Consider the following 19124-nt stretch of genomic DNA (forward strand, 5'->3'; position numbering starts at 1 on the left):
TAGATTTTTTTCCTCTCAGAGAAAAACAAAAGAAGACAAAAACAGCTTATTATATAACAAAACTAATCTATAACTTTTTCTTTAATCTCAATATTCATTTTCATCTCTAATTTACCTAATTAAAAAAAAGTAAAGTACATTGATAAGCTCAGTGAATGTTATTATATGATTCATGATTAAAAATCTCCAAAGCATTAATTTTATCTAGTTTTTGAACCTTCTGATCCAAATCTAACATCTTTGATAATTTGAAGTTCATTTAACATTGTTTTTCTTTCAGCTCTGTCATAGTCTTGAACCCTTTAACATTACCAGCTAAACCCTAGGTATGCTTGATTGGAGGGGCATGACAACGATAACTCAAGACCTATCAGATAAACCAGAAAGGTTTTAAGATAACATATCTTTTTGTCTTTAAGTTAATCCCCAATGGTGTAATGATGGATTATAGTGAACCTGTCACATCGGAGTGAATTGTCCAAGGTTCAGTGGAATTGAAGTGTTTTTATCTTTTTAATGCAATTTATAATTAACAGTCTCTTTCAATTTTAAGATTTTTTGTAATTTTAACACTATCATCGAGCCTTAAAATGACCTCAAGTGAGCAAGAACACATGATATAATTTACAAGGTCATTATTAATGTAACAAAAATCAAGCCAAAATGCAGAAGCAGTGTGTGAAAGATTTATTAGATTCTAGATTCACCTTTAGGAGCAATAACTTGAAATAATGTTTTTCTGTATGACTTTTAGTCATGTAGCCTCACATCATTGTGGAGGAATTTTAACCAACTCTTTTTAAGTGTTGCTTCAGTTCAGTTCACATTCCTGTATTTCAAAGCATTTCGATTGGCCTGAGGGCTGTTGACTTTGGACCATTGCAACACGTTCATTCTCTTGTTTTTCAGTCATTCTGTTGTAAATTTCATGGTGTGCTTGAGGTCGTCTAGTTGCATGACCCAATTTTGTCAAAGTTAAACATTGCATCACACTGAATGGGAAGATTGGCAACTGTCTTGAATGTTTTCCACTTGTGAAAAATCCTTGTGAACAATTAGAATGATGGAATTCACTTCACTTGTTTAGAAATGTTGAGGTAACCCTTCCAAGACTGGACAGTTATATCGTTATATTGCTGCTACTGCTAATATCGTTCCTGCCTGGCACCTTTTATAGAGGTGGTCATGATCATGATGACTATTTTTATTTCATGATCTTACACACACACACACACACACACACACACACACACACACACATACACACACATGTATATATATATATATCATATGACTTTAACATCTGGACATGTGTGAGTGTAAAAGAAACTGTAAGAATGATAATAAAAGAAAAGGCTTGGATATCCCTTTAAAATTCAGAGATACAGAAGTTGATTTCAACATTTAGTCATATGAAACATCCTAGAAATACTTTCACTTTATTCAAAATCAGATATAACAGTCTTAATACAGAGGTGGCATTAGTCGTCAAAAAACCTGCTGTTACATAAATATTAGTCATTTCCACTGTGAGTGAAATTAGGAGACTGGTTCATGTGTGACCTCTGATTTTATAGTTGATTTATGGCTCACAGTTGATTCCTCAAATGGTCTGACATCTTGTTTCATACAGAATCAAATTTTAAACTGACAAATGAATTGTTAGTCCATGGAGAGGTTTTATTTTCCTTTATTTGTAGTTCCCTTTCTGTGGCACAGTTGTGTGGACACGATAACCTCCGTGTCTGTGTGGGCTATCTCTGGGTAGTCCGGCTTCCTCCCATAGTCCAAAGACAGGCATGGGGTTAGGTTAATTTATGATCTAAATTGCCCATAGGTGTGAATGTGAATAGTTGTCTGTCCTGCATTTATCCTTGTGACAGATTGGTCACCTGTTCAGAGTATAGCCCGCCTGTCACCCTGGGACAGCTGGAATAGGCTTTAGCCCCCCTGGCGACTGTGAATTGGATAAGCAGAAAAAATTGAATTGATAGATGGTTCCCCTTCAGGTGAAAGTAGGATACTTCCCTTCTATCAAACTGCAAGTATTCAAAAATAATAGATTTCTTGAAATTAGCAGTGAAAAAATGATAGAACCAATCTAGATCAGTCCTTGTAACCGTTTTTATCAACATGATAAACTGTTCCACTTCCATCTCCTGTGATCCGCAGCAAGTGTCTCTTTCCTAATAGCATAACTGAACAATGTATATTTGTATTTTACAAAAGAGATAAAAGCTTTGTTTTTTTAAAAATCACATCTCTATAGAAAAATCATTCCAACTTTTCTACATTTTATTCCATAAATGCCTGAAAGTTGTGCTGTCTGCAAAGATAAGGAGGGCTTAAACAGCACTTTACTCTCAAGCTGTTTCCTCCTGCTGACAAATAAAAGTTCCTCCAGGTTCTAAATTGAAGGTGGAGGATGCAGGGATAGTGAAACAACATGACAAATAGCTCTGTTTATTTCAGAAGCGCAGTCTGACATCTGAGTGTTAAGCCAGGGAGTAGATGGTATTTATTGGTGAATGCAGCTCCAGACTTCCACCAAAGTCCAACTCCCTGACGTCTCTCCTGGTTCCTGTGTACTGGCCAATGAATGAGCCATCTTCATTGAATGGCATCTCGCCCCCTTCTCCATATTCCACCAGACTGTCATCGCTGTCTGATCGCTTCATCATTGCCTCAATAGATGGCTGACCTCTTTGAAGCCCTCGTTCCTCTTCTCTACAAAAAACAATGAAGGAATGAATGAATGAATCAAAAATAAATAAAAACCCAAGATATTATGGAAAAGATAAAAAAAATAAAATGATTCAATCTTATTATAAAGTAGTTGTAAAGAATTTGCAATACTAAATGATCATACCTGCGAGGGTAGGGGAGAGTGGACACACGTGCTATTCTAAAATATGAAAAGAAGTCAGTGTGTCAGAGGATTGATTACATTTCACTGACCATTAATTTACAAAAGGAAGAAGTATTTGAAGTACAACTACAGTATTTTCAGCTTCACAAATCTGTAGCATCTTTCCAGGATCGCATAGTTATAATATCGATGTGTCAGTATTTGTTTTTTTCATACCTTTCAAGGGACCTTTGAAAGAGAAAAGGATTGAGGTTTTGGAGGGGAAGGGTTTAGAAAAGGTAGAGTAAAAACAAAGAAAAATACAGATTAATGTAATTATGGCCGAAGAGTTATCATAAATCAAATTAAAAAAATTGATTTGATTTGAACCTGTGCATTGTGATGCTAAAATGTAATCAAAATTAAAGGTACCCAATGGAGTTTTAAATCAACATTAAAGTTATAAAGAAATAATGGTATTTAAGTATTTAGTTCCCTGCTGTTCCACTGATCACATACATGCAGAAGGAGGGTGCAATGTGCTAGCAAAATCAAATGTTAGGTGTAACATGTTTATGATGAGGGAGACTGGAACAGCAGTTCCACAGGGCAGCTTTAATTTAAGAAACCAAGGGGAAAAATGCACAGGAGCAAATGGATAATAGGTAAATAAATAGGTTGTTTTTATCCGATTTTTCAGGGTTTCAAAGTTTAAATTTTAGTTAAAGTTTTCAACAGTAATAGTGTGGTGCAGTGTTACAGTATAACAATAACAAACATAATGCACATCTTCAAGTATCTTCGAGTACTATTACTGTGCAACTACAAAATAAATTATAGTACATGACTTAACAAAACTTGCAAACATTTAATACTTTGGTAAGATAATATTATTTACTGATTTGAGGTGTTGTTAAATCACAACTTGCCTCAGGGAGAAGCAGTAAAAGTTTTTGTTAGTGTCTGAATTTAAAAATTCAATCATTTTCCAGAGAATGTAAAACTTACCGATAATCAAATGATCCCTCCTGATCTTTGTCATCCACCAGCTCCAGTGAAATGTCCTTTTTATCCCGTACTGAAACAACACCAATGAGCTTTATTAACACCACGGAGCCTGGAAATGATTATAACTAACAGTTTTTTGATAACTTGCATTTCTTTTTTTTTTAAATAGTTAATTGTTTGTTTTATACTGTATCAAAAAATAGTAAAACATCATAAGCGGCAATACCCAAGATGTTTTAAACACTGCAAAATGTAAGGTCTTACATTTTTTCTACAGCTACAGTTAGGCATCACCAGCCTACCTGGATATTTTCCTCCTCTGCTCCGCTTGATGAAACACACGATGAGAAGGATGAGCACGATGAGAGCCACAGCGCACATTATCCCAATGAACCAGCCCTGAGTGGTGATATCCACCTGATCCTGAGCATAAACTGAGACACGCAAGTGCACACATCATTAAATCAACCAACGTGAACATAGTCATTTAGTGTTCATTTTATTTGCCTGAGTAGGTGGCTCTAAAGTGTTATGATTTACACATTTGCTGGGCATCTGACGTAAAAGCAAAAATGTGCAGAGCTACTTGCTGTGTGACCCCTCGTGACAAGGGAGCAGCTAAGAGCAGTTTTAGCTGAAGAAAGGACTTAATTACTTTCTGTGGTGTAGTGGGGCGATTCCTCTGTATGCCATTCGCCTATCCCTAGGCGAGTTCGTGCTGCCACAGAAAATCTGTATCGAGTGTATCGGTCAAATCGGCGGATTGAGAAGCTTGTCACATTAGGAGGAAGCTCTTCAACTCGCAGCTCCTCTCCCCTGGTGGCGTTCACTGTGGAGAGAGTGGGCATTTCCTTTTATAAGGAGAACTGTTGATACTGGTGCTGAGCTATTAACTACCTCCCCTACTCAGACAGTGACTATGCAAGTGTTCATAAGAACGTGCTTTAGTGGTATTCTGATCTTTGAGTGCTTATTTAAGAGCACTGTTGAGTTACATGGATGAGGACCTTTGCCAGCTTTACTAGAATAATCTGATTCCTGTTCTTTCAGAGTGCTTTCAGCTTATACCTGTCTGGTACTTGAGGGAATACCCGGTAATTATGCCATTGGGCTCTGCTGGCAGGCCCCAGTCAACATAAATACTGTCCAGATGTCGCTGTTGGATCCTGAAGGATCTAGGAGCAGATGGTACTACAGGAGAGAACACAGCAGCAGATGATAAACATACCGTGGGGAGGAAAAACACATTAATTTGTGAATTGCTTGTGATTGATAGAGGCTAATCTCTAAAATTATTGTTTTGTTGACAAAGCGGTAACACTTTTACCTCCTTCAGGTGTTGAGAAATGTATGTTATTACTTGGCGGCCCTTCGTACCGATTGTTTGCCACAACTATGTACATTTTGTAGTTGCTGTAGGGAATAAGCTCATCAAGGACCCCAGAGGGGTCTGGGCCATTGATAGGAAATGCTTTGGACTTCATCCCTCTGTCAACCCACTGCCATCTCAGCTGGCTGCTGTCCCTCCAGTAGTAGACCTGAGAGATAAGAGACAACACACATTTTACATCTTCTGCTCTCCAAACAAGCAATCGAGTACTCACGTTGCATAGCAACATGAAACTCAGTAGTCTTTCTACTGTATGATTTTATCAACCTAAGCTCGATTTTCTCTTAAGATGGCAAAAGCAGATAAAACAATGAAAGACCAATTAAGCCAGAGTTTCTTTTACAATACTAAGAGGAGATAAAATGATAAAACACACATGAGGGTAAAGGGTTTTTTTCTTGAAATTAGCTGAAAAGATAGATAAGTTCATACATAAAAAATTATATTATTATTCAGAATTTCAGTAATATCTAATGTATAGTGTAACTAATTAATTAATGGATGGTCAGGCCTATTTAATATATTATGTGGTTGCTGCAAGCTACTCTCCTGGTGCACTAATAGTACAGTGAAAAATGAATTTTTAGAAATCAAATGATAAAGCAACAGCTCAAAATGTAATTTAACTGAATGGCAATTATGGAAAATGCAGAATGGGAGCTTAAAAACAACTGTTTTCCATTTGATTCTTTTAGATGATGCAACTGCAAAGTATAAAGTTTCACACAAAGCACACTCTGAGACTTCTTTCTCAGCTGGTATTAATGTTTTACACACCATTATATCAAATGAAACCTGGTATGTTTTAGTCTTTTGATTGTGTTCATCACCAGTTACATTTCTTTAAAATAAAATGATTAAATGCCCTTAAATTTGAATGTCAATAAATAGAAATGTAGTGCAAATTTACTGTCCATTATCCAATACAGAATTCACCTTGTATTCTTTCAGTTCTCCCATAATTGTGTCGCTTGTCACTGGATCCCAGTGTAGAGTCACCTGAGTGCTCTCGATGTCAGACACTCTCAGGTTCAGGGGTGCTGTTGTTGGGCCTTGGGGAAAACAGAGATGCTATCTTTGCTATCAGTGAGCATAAAACATGTAATGACAAAAACCTTTTTCCTCCAAAATTATTCATGATTCCCTGCTTTTCCCTACCTCATTATTTGAGATTCTGGCCATGTTAATACTGAACACCCACCATTATTGTAAATAGAATATCAGCTGACAGCCAATCTGACAAAAAATTAAATTCTAAAAATTTATCAGGGGAACAATCTGGCTTTAGATGGTGCTCTATACCAAATTAAAGAAATTCTACCTATAGAAGAGTTTGTAATCTCTAATGTAGTGAAGCAGAGAATCTATACCGAAGTACAATGAAGATCACCAACATGTATTGATTTCCTTCCAAAATTCCTACTCCTTACTATGTTATGATAAAAGAAATGTAGGTACTTACGGCCTTCACCAGAATAACCAATGACAACAGGAGACTCTGGTCCCAGCCCAAAGTCATTCACTGCCTGGACTTTGATCTCATAAGGAGTAAAGGTATCCGCATCATAGATGTAATATTTTAGCCACTTAGTGGTTGCATTCTTCCACTCCTCTCGAGAATCTCTCCTTCTCCACCACACCAGATATTTTAGATGGGGTCCATTCCACTCTCTGTAGGTTAGAGGCTAAAAGCATGTTTTTATACAATTAGAAGGCTTTATTGTGCAAAGATATGTGAAGATATTAGTGATAAATAAAAGAAGGGTTTTGTAAGTCCTGATTACCTCCCAGCTGATTTCCATGTTATTTCTCCATGTACCTACACCTTTTAAATTCTTTGGGATGATATCTGGAGCTGTGCAAAAAAATGAACACAATTTTGAAAAACTGTTTTTGATTTAGAGAAATACATTTACCATAGTTGAAAAATAAGCTAGCTAGCTAATGGAACCTAGCGTAGCTTAGCATAAAGATCAGAAGTTGGGAGAAATAGCTTGCCTGGTTTTGCAAAAGATCTAAAAGCTTATTTCTGGGACTTTTAGGGATTAACTTATTACTTGTCATTTATTTACTCAAAAGGAAAAATTAACTGTAAAAGTAACAAATCTTTTTTAATCTATATTAAAAAGATTATATATTAAGATAGCATTTCCCGGGAGAATCAAATTTCTAACTAATTGCACTATTAGTAAGTGAACATACAGTATCGTGTAAAAGTCTTGCATATCTCTTAGGTATGCCAAATTACACAAAAGCTGGACTGAAAACCAGTGGCAATAGAGCCTGCCAATCATTACTCTTCTGGAGTAATGATTCAAATCTGTAAAACATGGTGGAGACTGTCATGGTTTGGTCCTGCATTTCAGTCAGTGGTGTTGGAGATCTTGTCAAAATTGATCGAATTATGATAGCATAAATGTAGACAGATTTTGATCTACAATATAATCTGTAAAGCATTTGATTGGCAATGGCTTCAATTTCAGCAATGCCAATGATCTCAAACACACAACCAGTGCACTAAAAGCATACCTGGATAGTAAAACACACAATGGAACACTATCAGCCATGGATTGGCCTCCTCAGAGCCTGGACAGCTACATTATTGAAGCCGATAGGGATCTTCTTGACAGAAAAATAAAAAACTACAAATATCCAAAAAAGAGCTTTGGATGTCCCTCAAGAACTAGAACTATTCTAGAATATTTCCTATAGAAATTACATTAAAGCTTGCCTAAGAGAGTTCAGGCTTTGTTAAATAATAACAGTGGTCATACCAAATACAAACTTAGACTTGTGCAAACTTTGTTTTTGCCTCATATACTGTATTTCCACACATTTACAATTTTCCTAACAAAATATAAAGAAATAAGAGGTAGTTCAAAACTTTTGCACAACATTGTCATATATCTTTACTCTGAGTATTTTTGTTCCTAACAAAAACATTTGCTAGCATGACACCCACGTGCACCGCTGGTCTGAAAACGCTTAGATGGACGACTAGGGCGACTAGCTCCAATTTCGTTAATAGCGATGACTCTGAACTCATAGTAGGTAAAAGGTATGAGATGCAAAATGACAGAGTTCAGGTTCCCTGGGTACGTTGAAAGATTTCTCCACTTTCCAGGCAACCAGTCATCGTCGTCATACTGCACTAAGAACTCTGCGAGAGAACAAAGACAACCAAAATGCTAGTCAATACAGCAAAAGATTCCTCAAAAATGGTAATAATGTTTAAAAAAGTGTTTACTTTTGTGATTTTTTGAGTTTTCATCTTTTACCTGTTATGGGGCTGTGGTTGCTGTCTCCAGGAATCCAGCTCAGTCTTACAGTACGTTCATATGGATCAGATAACTCCAAGTTAGTGGGAGGATTTGGACGGTCTATAAATAAAATAAAGACAGAAATAATTAAAAAGACATTTCAACATGTCATATGGTTGATAAAATATCTTTTGTTTCAGTGTTTCATACCCATCACCATTAGGTGTGCTGAGGCAGATTTCTGTTCAAGCTCACTCTTGATGACACATGTATAATTTCCCTCATCGCCTGTGTTTACATTAGTAATCACTAGATTTGATTCATCCATTGAGATTCTGAGAAATTGAATAAAATTGGTGAGATCTAGAAGCTTATTTGATTACACTGAAACTAATAATAAAGCCTTAGTTGCAAAAACAGGCCTCATATATGTACTCATATATGTATAAATGTACTTTAATTAACAGTAAATAATACACAATAATCCTACCTCCAACCAAGAGTGAGATGCTTTTTGTTTTTCAACCAAGTGGTTGTGATAGGAGTCGTGACATCTGCTTTTACACCACACTCCAGGCGGACATCACTTGCACGCATGACTTTCATACTCTGTGGTCTTGTGACAATTAATATGGGTTCTGCAAACAAAATAAATACAATATTGTACAATGAAAAAAAATTATGTCAAATGTTATTGCCAATTCAATTATTTTTTATTTTAATGACTCTTTACCTTTGACCTCTACTCTGACTTGATCCTCATCTCTCCCTGCAATGTTGCTGACTACACACACGTAAGTTCCTTGGTCTTCTATCTTGATATGTTTGATCTCCAGAGTCCCATTGCTGTGGGTTTTAAAACGATTTCCTTCAAGATTTCCTTGCCCATATTTGGACCTGTGTAAGAAGAAGCATGGACATATGTTAAGACACACGCTTAGTGTGAGTGGATTTATAAATCATAACAGTGTCACACGCCATCTTACCATCTCAACTCAGGCACTGGAGAACCAAAGTACTGGCAATCTAAAAAGGTACGACTACCCTCAGTCACTTTGATGAATTCATTTCTTGCCCCAAGGATTCGTGGCGTTGCATCTGTGGGAAAAGGGGGCAACTGCAGCATCATCAGTGATTATTTGACTTCAATATGCACCCAGTATACTCTCCCATGATATAAAACAAACAAATTTGACCTAAACAATGCATCATGGCAAGGACACGAGCGGTAGAAGAACATGTGTTATTTCTACCTCAGATAGGGAATGACCGGTCCAAAATATCATTTAATTAAACCCTCATCTGTAAGAACTGAACTACATAATTTGTTAAGTAATTTGCCATTGTTGATAGATTTGTATGGTTGATTTTTTACTCTTTATTATCCTAAGCCTATACTGAACTGCAGATCTTTAAACCTGACACACATAAAAACCCAGTGTTACGTCAAAACTATCGACAGCTAAATTAAAAGATTATTATTTAAATTTATTATTTACTATATAAAATATGGAGCTGTGAGTGCATATTGTGCTTAATAAATTGACCTATTACATTTTCAAATGTAGTTTTGAGTAAAGAAAGTTAAAAAAAAATGCTAACAAAAAGTTTCACTCTCCTAAAGAGTAACTTTTAAAATGAGTAATTATAAATAGGTGTAAAGCAGGGGTCTCAAACTTAAATGAGCTGTGGGCCACTGCTGGCACTGTCATCTTATTGGAGGGCCACTTTAGTGTTCAAGTAGTACAGAAAAAAAAAAACAAAAAACAGCAGAACACCCACAAACATTAATGTAGTGTTTTGTTTGTTTTTAAAATATTGTATAATGAGACAAAATTGCAAACGTGAACTCAATTTTTCTTCTCACTCTGAACTAAATGAAACCTTTTATTGAACTACCAAATAAACACACTGGTACTGTCTTTCTGGCCAGACATGTAGCAGCACTTCTGCTATAATTTTCTTCGTTTTTTACAATATAAAATTGCAGACATAAGTGTACACATTCATTTTCTTTACAAATAACTCTCTCACTGAACTAACACAGCCAATCCCTCAACATGTTTGTACTCTTTGCTCATATTGCCTTCATATTAAATCATTTTTTGCTTTTTAAAGAACTTATTTTAACTTTGCACTCAACAACAAACAAATCCTCCCTAACAAAAAAGTAACTTCAAGGGCTAAATTGCATTATATTTCTTCACGTCAAAATATGGCCTGCAAATAGGGGTGCCGTGGGCCGCAAATGGCCCCTGGGCCACGACTTTGAGACCCCTGGTGTCGAGTGAAGTGAGTACTTTCATGATGTAGAGCTAAATGTTTTTAATTACTAATTGGTGACTCCTTGGCACACTATTAAAGATCTCCCAACTTCTCAAGAAAAACAGAATTTTACTCTGTTTTAATTAATGTTATGAATGACAGTGGTTGGTAACTTACGTAGCACATTAATAAATGCATTGGCCAATAAGTAGCCATACTGATTTGAAGCATTGCATTGGTAGACAGCAGTGTTTTCCGTAGTTACACTGCGGAAGATTAGCGTTTCTCCTGACACCTGTCTGTTAGGCAGTGGTGTAGCAGCTGAAAAAAAAACACACCAAAAAGGAAAAAAAAAACGTTAGGCATGATATTTTTTTATTCATTTTTATGCCTTTTAGACAAGATCTCCTAAAACATACTTTCAATCGGTTCACCGTTAATGAACCAGCTGATTGTGGGACGAGGAGCCCCATCAGCGCGACACACCAACCGTCCATTTTCCTCTGGTGCCAAAATCAGGTTGGTGGGTTTTTCCAACCAGAAAGGAGTCGCTGTCAAACAGAAAATATGTTATTAGTTTGGATTATAATGATCAGTCCAAACATAAAATACTCCATGTTTCTGAAGAACTCACCTTTGACCCTGACAGTTATTGTGTGCTCAGCGTAGCCTAACCTATTTTTAGCAGTGCAGGTATATTCACCTGCATCTTCAAAAGATGCTTTTGGGATTTGAATCATTTTGTTGAAGTTCTTCACTTTCATGCGAGATGTCACTTGTAAGTCCTCTCCATCCTTGGCCCAGGTAATGTGAGGAGTTGGCCTTGATGATGACAAACAAGGCTTTACACAGGATGACTTTCATGAAATCAAGGTGAAAATACTAAACACAAAATAAACTGTTGCATAATCATTTGTGGCATAAACTTGAAATTACATTTTTTGTGTGTGTGTGATCATTGAAGACTCACATTCCTGCAGCAATGCACTCCAGGAGCAGCTCCTCCCCCTGCAGGACCAATATTGAGCTTGATGAGCCTGTGGGAGACAGCCAGGTGGGAGCAGCCTCAACCACTGCACGAGCTTTAGAGAAAAATAACCAGAAAATCCCCGTCAAACACCTCAAACATTGAGTCATCACACTCCTCATCCACAACAGCAAGTATAAAACATTAATAGTTAACATTTCAGCCTTGTGGCACACGAGCACCTACTCAACCAGTGAGCTAAACTAACTGCAAAAGGAATAGGATTTTAATTTGTCACGTGCTGGTAGTGATTATATTTAGTGGCAACTTGCTGTGTTTCATGCAAAATATGCTAACTTTCCAACTTGTTATTTGCTTCATTTTTATCTACTGCATTTATTAATTTGCTGTGCCTGTACTCTATGTTTAGTCAACGTTTGAAATGTACCTGTGCTGTTTGCATGTTATGTGTAAAGGGCTGGGTGGGTGCCTATAAAGTGGTTGACTAGAACCCAAAAGATGGCAACTCTGATAGATATAATAATACCAGCCAACAGCCACATTAAAAAGATTAGCACAATGGAACTAAGAAGTACCAAGAGCTGAGATATTAAAAGGAGCAGATGTGGAGGATAAAGTCCAAAAGGGTCCCAGCAGTAGACCCATGTAATAGGACAATTAGGTGCTGTGACAGGGAAACTGGAAGAGTGGCTCCAGCTGATTTCAGGATTAGATATTGTGCAGAACCTCCAAACTGAAAAGCCTTGAGGATGTAGGATATTTTATAGATAGAGAAATAATTATGAACACAGTTATACTCACTCGTAAGCACCTTCACAACTACAGGCATCTTCTGCTGAATGACATTCTTGTATGGGAATCTGGCATTACAGCAGTAATCAACAACAGAGTCATTGAACAACACATTAGAGAAATATAGATCTCCACTGACTCCCATGGAAACCCTGCGGTCCTGCCGCACAGGCTGCATGGTGGGGAAAGCTGTCTGAATGGGCCAGTTGAAAGGTCTCGCATATGAACCTGAAATGAAAGACAGAGTTAAAAATTCCTTACTCACATTGCTTTAGAAGTGTAATGCCTATGGTGGCCCTGAAAAGTAAAATGCACTGCAACCCAAGAAAATGCCATCAAATGGACAAATGCATCGAAAGTGCACAAAATACAACAGAAGTAGAAAAAAATCACGATGGAAGCCTCAATTCAACACAACAGATGTAGAAAAACACCACAAAAGCTCATAAAACACAATAGAAGTTATTTAGGTGAGACAGTACCCTGATGGTGTCACGGTACTGGGTCTGTGACCCAGTGGTTTGTGTATTTTAGTTTATTTCATTGATTATTGTATTTTTTCCTGTCTCCCGTTTTATTCTGAAAGAGTCTGGTGTGTTTTTGTCATTGTGTTTAGCTTCACTTCCCTGTGAGTCATTATGCTTAATTTCAGTCAGCTGTTTCCCCATGTGTTCTCACTTCCCCTGATCACCTCCTGTGTATTTAAGTCTTCTGTTTTCTGTTTCATTGTCAGGTTGTCTGTTATTCTCTCCACAGTTTTCATAGTCTGTCATAGTGTTCTTAGTGTTTTTTTTTATAGTTTCTTGTTTGCTGCTGTTTTTTCAGCCAAAATAAAGGCTCGTTTTGTGTTAAAACCTGCAACTCCTTTGTCAGCTTCTGCTTTCGGGTTCTGTTTCTAAAACACCGGCACACCCCACCCTGACAGATGGAACTGGTTAAAAGTGCACAAATAATAGCAAACATGTATTTACAGTATTATATGAATCATGCGATTAGAACACACAAAACTTTGCATCTTCATTTCCCTCACAACACAGATCAATCCTGCAGTTCTTCTCAGTGCATGTCAGTGCAATCTGATTTATCTCCCTCTATTCTATGTTCATTATGTTTTATTCCACTTTTGTTGTGTTTTAAGTGCTTTTGTAGCATTCTTTTTGCTGTTTTCTTAGCTTGCAGTGCATTTGACCTCTTAGGGCCAACATAGATACCACATGTAACAAAGGGCTGATCAATCTTCCTGTTTTTGCTCATTTGACCCTAGACTTGATCTAGCATTTCATTTGGTATCAGACACTTACAACTGGACATCCAGTATGTTTCAGGTTTAGGTGGGCCAGGTGGAGGGTCACAGGAGAGGACAAGTGGCAAGCCAGCACTCACCACCACAGGCTCCACAATCTCTCTTGGCCACACAGGGGGTCCTGCACAAATAGAATCAAACTCCTCTCAGCTGCAAAGTTTGCTTGACACTGCTCATTAAATATTGGCTGATGCTGGATGTTTTGGCCCTATACCAATTACTGGTTTACTTGCTAACTAGTTTTGCTCACCAAAACTAGATATTTCAATGAATATGCAGTTTACTCCTGTTTAAATACCTTTAGTTACTGAAAGAATTTAGAAATTTGTGATAAATTTAAAATGCTTCTGTTTTCAGTGAGAATAAATAGGCTTGAGTACACAAACAGGATAGGTAAATATACATATTGTTGTTTTGGGTCTTGAATCTTCTGGTTTTCTGTGTTTCTAGTTGCATTTTAATTAAATTTAAATTTAATTTAATAAATGAAAACGATCATAGCAAATTCATCTTTAAACAGTGAAAGCCTTTTGGGATGGAAACACTTTGTTGTCATTTATGTATACATCCCAGATATTTTTAACCAATACACTGAAGTCATTGTATATCTTTTTCACTGCTAGATTCAGACAAACTTACTGTATAATTGTAGTATGATCTTGTGGGAGTATGCAGCTCCATACTGGTTGGAGGCAATGCACTGATACTCTGCCTCATACTTTTCTGGATTGTTCCGGGCATAGATATCCAGAGTCCCTGAGCGCCTGCGCATTGACACCTGAGAGTCACGTGCCACATTGAAATACTTCCCATTACGCCTCCATGAGAAACTTCATAAATGAGCAAATGAAAAAAAGGCCGGGAAAAAAAATCAGTGGTTTGCCAATCTAAGCTTAAAAAAATCAGTTCAGGGGATTATTTAGGTCTTACATAGGATGAGGGTTTCCTTTGGCTTCACACTCTATTACCATGGTCCCTTTGGGGTCAACAATGTGCTCTTTCATTGACTGCTTTATGATAGTAGGGGGTTGTCTGACTGCAGGCAGAGAAATAAAGTCAGTTTAAGAATTAATGTGAAAAAACAATTCATAGACATAAATTTACAACCAGCCAACCAGTCTTAAGATATTCGCTTACCTTCGAGAGGGACGTTTAAAGCCCCAACACTCTGCCATAAAAGTAGCAGCAGCGCTGGTTTGACCAGTGTCCCCATCTTTATATTTCATTTAGTCCAGAATTGATTGTGGTCACCAATTTTTCTACTCCTAGTTTGAACGAAAATTAACACAAGACATCTAGAACACATTACATCTTGAACAAATTATAAAGTGAAGAAAACATTTTACTCATGGTTCACAGTCTAAGGAGCTTGGAGCTTCACAGACACAATCTAAACTGTACCTAAGCAAATATACTTCAATTTTTTCTGTGACAAATGATAACCGTATATTGTAATTATTATGACTGACGCTTGAGGTGCAGTTATGAGATTTTTTAAAAAGTATGGAAACAAGACAAATATGATTTTTGCTACACAGTTTTGTATTTTTTTGTTTGCGTGAAATACTGCATATTCTGACAGTCAGATATTACATATCTGAAACATGTGGCAATTGAGTCTAAGCATAATAGGGTGGGAATAACTGGTTTACTATAAAACAATGTAGTATTAAAATGTATTTGTTAGCATTAAACTGTTTTCTTTATAAGGAAAAATCTTGTAGATGTAGTAAGTAAAATATTTCCCATTGAAAACCTAAAAGAAGTGACATAAAATCACAGTATATGTGATGTGTATTTGTACTTAGAAACACTTGTTTAGATGCTGCTGTGTTAGATTTACTAACAGAATATTTTCATAACTGCAAGCAAACTGCACAAACAACACAATCTGTGGTTATTAAGCTGTCTACAAGTGACTGCCTCCCACATATGTAAATGAATCCCCCGAATGCCTGACAAGAATAAATTGTGGTTAAGTTCATGTTGAAGGTCGAATACAATTAATCTGTCAATCTGTGTGAACAAAAAACAATTCATTCGATGCCTCTATTTAAAACTGTTTGCTATTAATATGTAATGAACTGTTGAATGTGTCAGTACTTCGAAACCAAAAAAGTTATGAGAACCTACCTCACTTGTGCCAAATCAGGGTTTTCTCCTCCCCATCTCTGTTACTTTCACACAGCAACAATAATCCAATGACTTCAGGAAATTATTCTTGTTTGTGCAGTGTAGAAATTAATACTCCAGTCCTTCAAATATCAGGTCAAGAACCCTAGAGGAGTTCATACACATCAGTAATTGAGTTTCTGTCCGTCACTGCCACTTACACTCTGCCCACCCATCTCATGAATAATGAATAAGCACCACACAACACCTCCACCTCACCCACTTCACTGCTCTGACCAAGCTGTCATAATGCTGAACACTTCATCAATGTGGTCACAAAACTAATTTTGCACAATAAATAAATTGAAGTTCAAAGAATAACTTTTAAAAAATGACTATATCAAGACAGGCTTGTTACATGGTTGAGTATATTTTGGCGGCACCTGTATTTTCTTCAGCTGAAAAATGTTTGCTTGATCCAGTGTGAGCAAAATCTGTTTAGTAAAAATGAGGCTGGACCACATGAAAGCAGAGAACAACCCAGATTCTGTACAGTTTGCATTCTTGCTGGTTTTGATGACATCAAAATGTGGGCTTTATTGTTGAATGCAGAGAACTGGGTAGCAGAGCATGAAAGCAATACTTGTTTCCAGCGTATGAATATTGCATCTGGCACATCTCGTATCACATGACATCCTGACAAAGGCAGTTGAAACAAGACTAATGTTTTTTTGCTTTTCAAAATACCAATTATGACTTAATTGACTTTTTGTGAAAGAGAGTTTTCTACACTCAGTCATTCACACTCATTGGAAAGCAGGAAAAGGTCATTTCCATTCATCTGAGAAAATCCTACGGGGTAGGCGGAGAGCAGTTTTCTTTTCTAGAAAGTGCCAAAGATGCAGGAGAAGCTGTATTTGTGTTAGACAAAAGCCATCTCAAGGCTGTTGACAATGTCCTGACCTGTGTAGGCTTTCAGGCATTCACATGGTGCTGCATGTACAGACCAGCACCGACTGGATAGAACAATAGCTTGGTGTTGAGGTGGGGTAAAATGAGGTGGCACTGCAACCTAAGGATTAAAATAAAAGTATAGCTAAAATTTGTATTTCCAAATCTTTAAAACTAAATATTATGATTAAATAGTGCTTTATCTTGGTAATAGATTTCTTTTCTCTTTTTTTTTATACTTATATAAATGAAAAGAATTCAGAGAAGAGAGAATATCAGTGCATCTGCAATGGAAACCATTACAATCCTCCATTAACATCAGAAACCCATCTTGACTTGGCTCACATAGGACACAAAAGCACAAGGGGTGTGTTAAGCCCTTTGGCTCTCAGAATAAGCATTTTCCCCCCATAGATTGGACTGAAGCAGGCCTGAAAGTGAGCCGTGATCAGTGCCATGCACCAGATTGCATGGCACTGAGGCAGACGAGGCCAGCTCGGTGACGACAAAAAGGTCTCTATGTTCGTAGGTCCCCTTTGGCACGAGTGCCCAGGGCTCGGGTAAGAGCAGATGGCATGTGAGAGGGAGTGTTCAACCACACAAGCTGCTTGTTCAGAGTCAGAGCACCTATCGTTTGCGCTTTGACGTCACTGCATCAGAGAGAGCACAAGAATAGGATGGAAAGAAACTTCTGTTGAGCAGGACACTGCGCGAAATTACATCATCAGCACTGTGCAGTCAAAACAATACTGCCTCACTGAGCTGAATACTCATTTTATAGTTTGATGAGCGCAAACTGTGACAACATTTCTCCCCCCAAAAAGTCAATGTGGAAAAAATATATACACTTAATTAGGAAGAAATGCTCAGCTGATATTTCTAATTTTTATAATTGTATGACTATACATGTTACTATAATTTAAATACATGAAAGGATCTAAATGTTTAACATCTTATGGCAGCATGCACACATATTTTAATATTTAGAAGGTTTCAGCTACTGTACCTTAGCTGTCATTTTGCACTGAATACAAAGTACATAGGGGTATGCATAGATGTTATAAATTTTACTAACTAAACTACAAATGTCACTTTCATGGGAAGAAGTCAGTGGCCACCTGTACAAAATCTCTGTGTGTCAATTAATCTTGAAAATTGTGGCACATTTCCATAGATATTTCAAAAGATGGATCTGATAGTGGTGTTAGAGGAAAAGCCAAAGGATTACAGAAGTCATATGGATTTGTTCCTGGGACATCATGCATAAACACCGTATCCACCTCATGTTATAACATCACCGCTCCAAAAATTATGTTAATGCATATCCATTCTCTAAATGTCAGGCACAGGAAGTGCACAACATAGCGCTCACTCTCTCATAAATCTGCTGATGCATTTGTCGACCAGCCCCACATCTCAGTTCACACTATGACATCATTAAGACCTTGACTTCCTTGAAAAACAGATGCAAGGAATAACACACTCCTTTGCCCAACAAGACACTCGATGCTAATCTAAAGTCTTAATGTTCTTTATAACACCACATATACTGTAGTCTTAATTACAGTTAGTAAATGTCTGGTGTCCTACCTTTAAGTCTTTTTTGGTCTTTGGTTTCTTCTTCCACTTCGTGTTCAGCTGAAAGCAGATCCCTACCTTTTCCCGATCTTCTGTCACAGCAACATGTCCACACTGTGCCTTACCTCTCCAGCAACATCTGAGTTTAGTACAATTTTTTTATTCCATTATGTTAAAAAAGGTGACAGAGCCTGGCAAGGGAGTCTGATTCGGATGGCTGTCCTTAGCCTGGGTCACACGCTTGGCGAACAGGCCCTGAGAGCTTGTTATAATAAATCCATTGTGAAATCCACACATAAATATAACGTCATCTTCATTGTGATGGGTGGGAAGTTAAAACAGAACTGCTATATCATGCACCAGCTCATAGATTAGGTTTTGGGGGCATCCAGCCAGCATCTATTAAAAATAATTTAAAGCTTTGTAAGAGGTGATATTTTTTCTTTTGTCTGTGCTGATTCTGATTTTGAGATAGATGGTAGATGGGGGGTGGGTCATTGACCTTGTATCTTCACACTGGCTGGCACGAATACACACTCTCTCATAGACAAAGCGTTTCTGTCTGAAACAAAGTCAGCTTTTTGTGGACATGGAGGCACGGCTTCCAGGCACATGGGGGAATTTAACCC

General features: G+C 37.3%; 1 protein-coding gene across 1 annotated transcript; it reads right to left on the reverse strand.

Annotated features, from left to right (window-relative positions):
• Positions 1-1423: 1423 nt before the first annotated feature.
• On the reverse strand, positions 1424-15148 carry nfascb (neurofascin homolog (chicken) b). The gene is made up of 26 exons (XM_039603928.1): positions 14992-15148; positions 14785-14890; positions 14494-14684; positions 13853-13975; positions 12561-12779; positions 11742-11853; positions 11406-11593; positions 11191-11322; positions 10949-11092; positions 9493-9604; positions 9240-9403; positions 8997-9144; positions 8717-8841; positions 8525-8626; positions 8209-8406; positions 7031-7101; positions 6709-6931; positions 6183-6298; positions 5184-5394; positions 4925-5047; positions 4512-4685; positions 4159-4290; positions 3857-3926; positions 3086-3097; positions 2870-2905; positions 1424-2727 (listed from the first exon to the last, which is right to left on the reverse strand). The coding sequence occupies exons 1-26, from the start codon at positions 15065-15067 to the stop codon at positions 2496-2498; spliced, it is 3540 nt and encodes a 1179-aa protein (XP_039459862.1). The 5' UTR covers positions 15068-15148; the 3' UTR covers positions 1424-2495.
• Positions 15149-19124: the final 3976 nt, after the last annotated feature.

This window comes from Oreochromis aureus, linkage group 20 (assembly GCF_013358895.1).
Source record: "Oreochromis aureus strain Israel breed Guangdong linkage group 20, ZZ_aureus, whole genome shotgun sequence".
Taxonomy (NCBI): domain Eukaryota; kingdom Metazoa; phylum Chordata; class Actinopteri; order Cichliformes; family Cichlidae; genus Oreochromis; species Oreochromis aureus.

Coding starts and splice junctions, on each gene's coding strand:
- nfascb (XM_039603928.1), bottom strand. CDS start 15,067: ATGGGGACACTGGTCAAACCAGCGCTGCTGCTACTTTTATGGCAGAGT. Junction 8,842..8,996: donor CATCTCACTCTTGGTTGGAG/GTAGGATTATTG, acceptor TCAATTTCTCAG/AATCTCAATGGATGAATCAA. Junction 6,932..7,030: donor ACATGGAAATCAGCTGGGAG/GTAATCAGGACT, acceptor ACATGCTTTTAG/CCTCTAACCTACAGAGAGTG.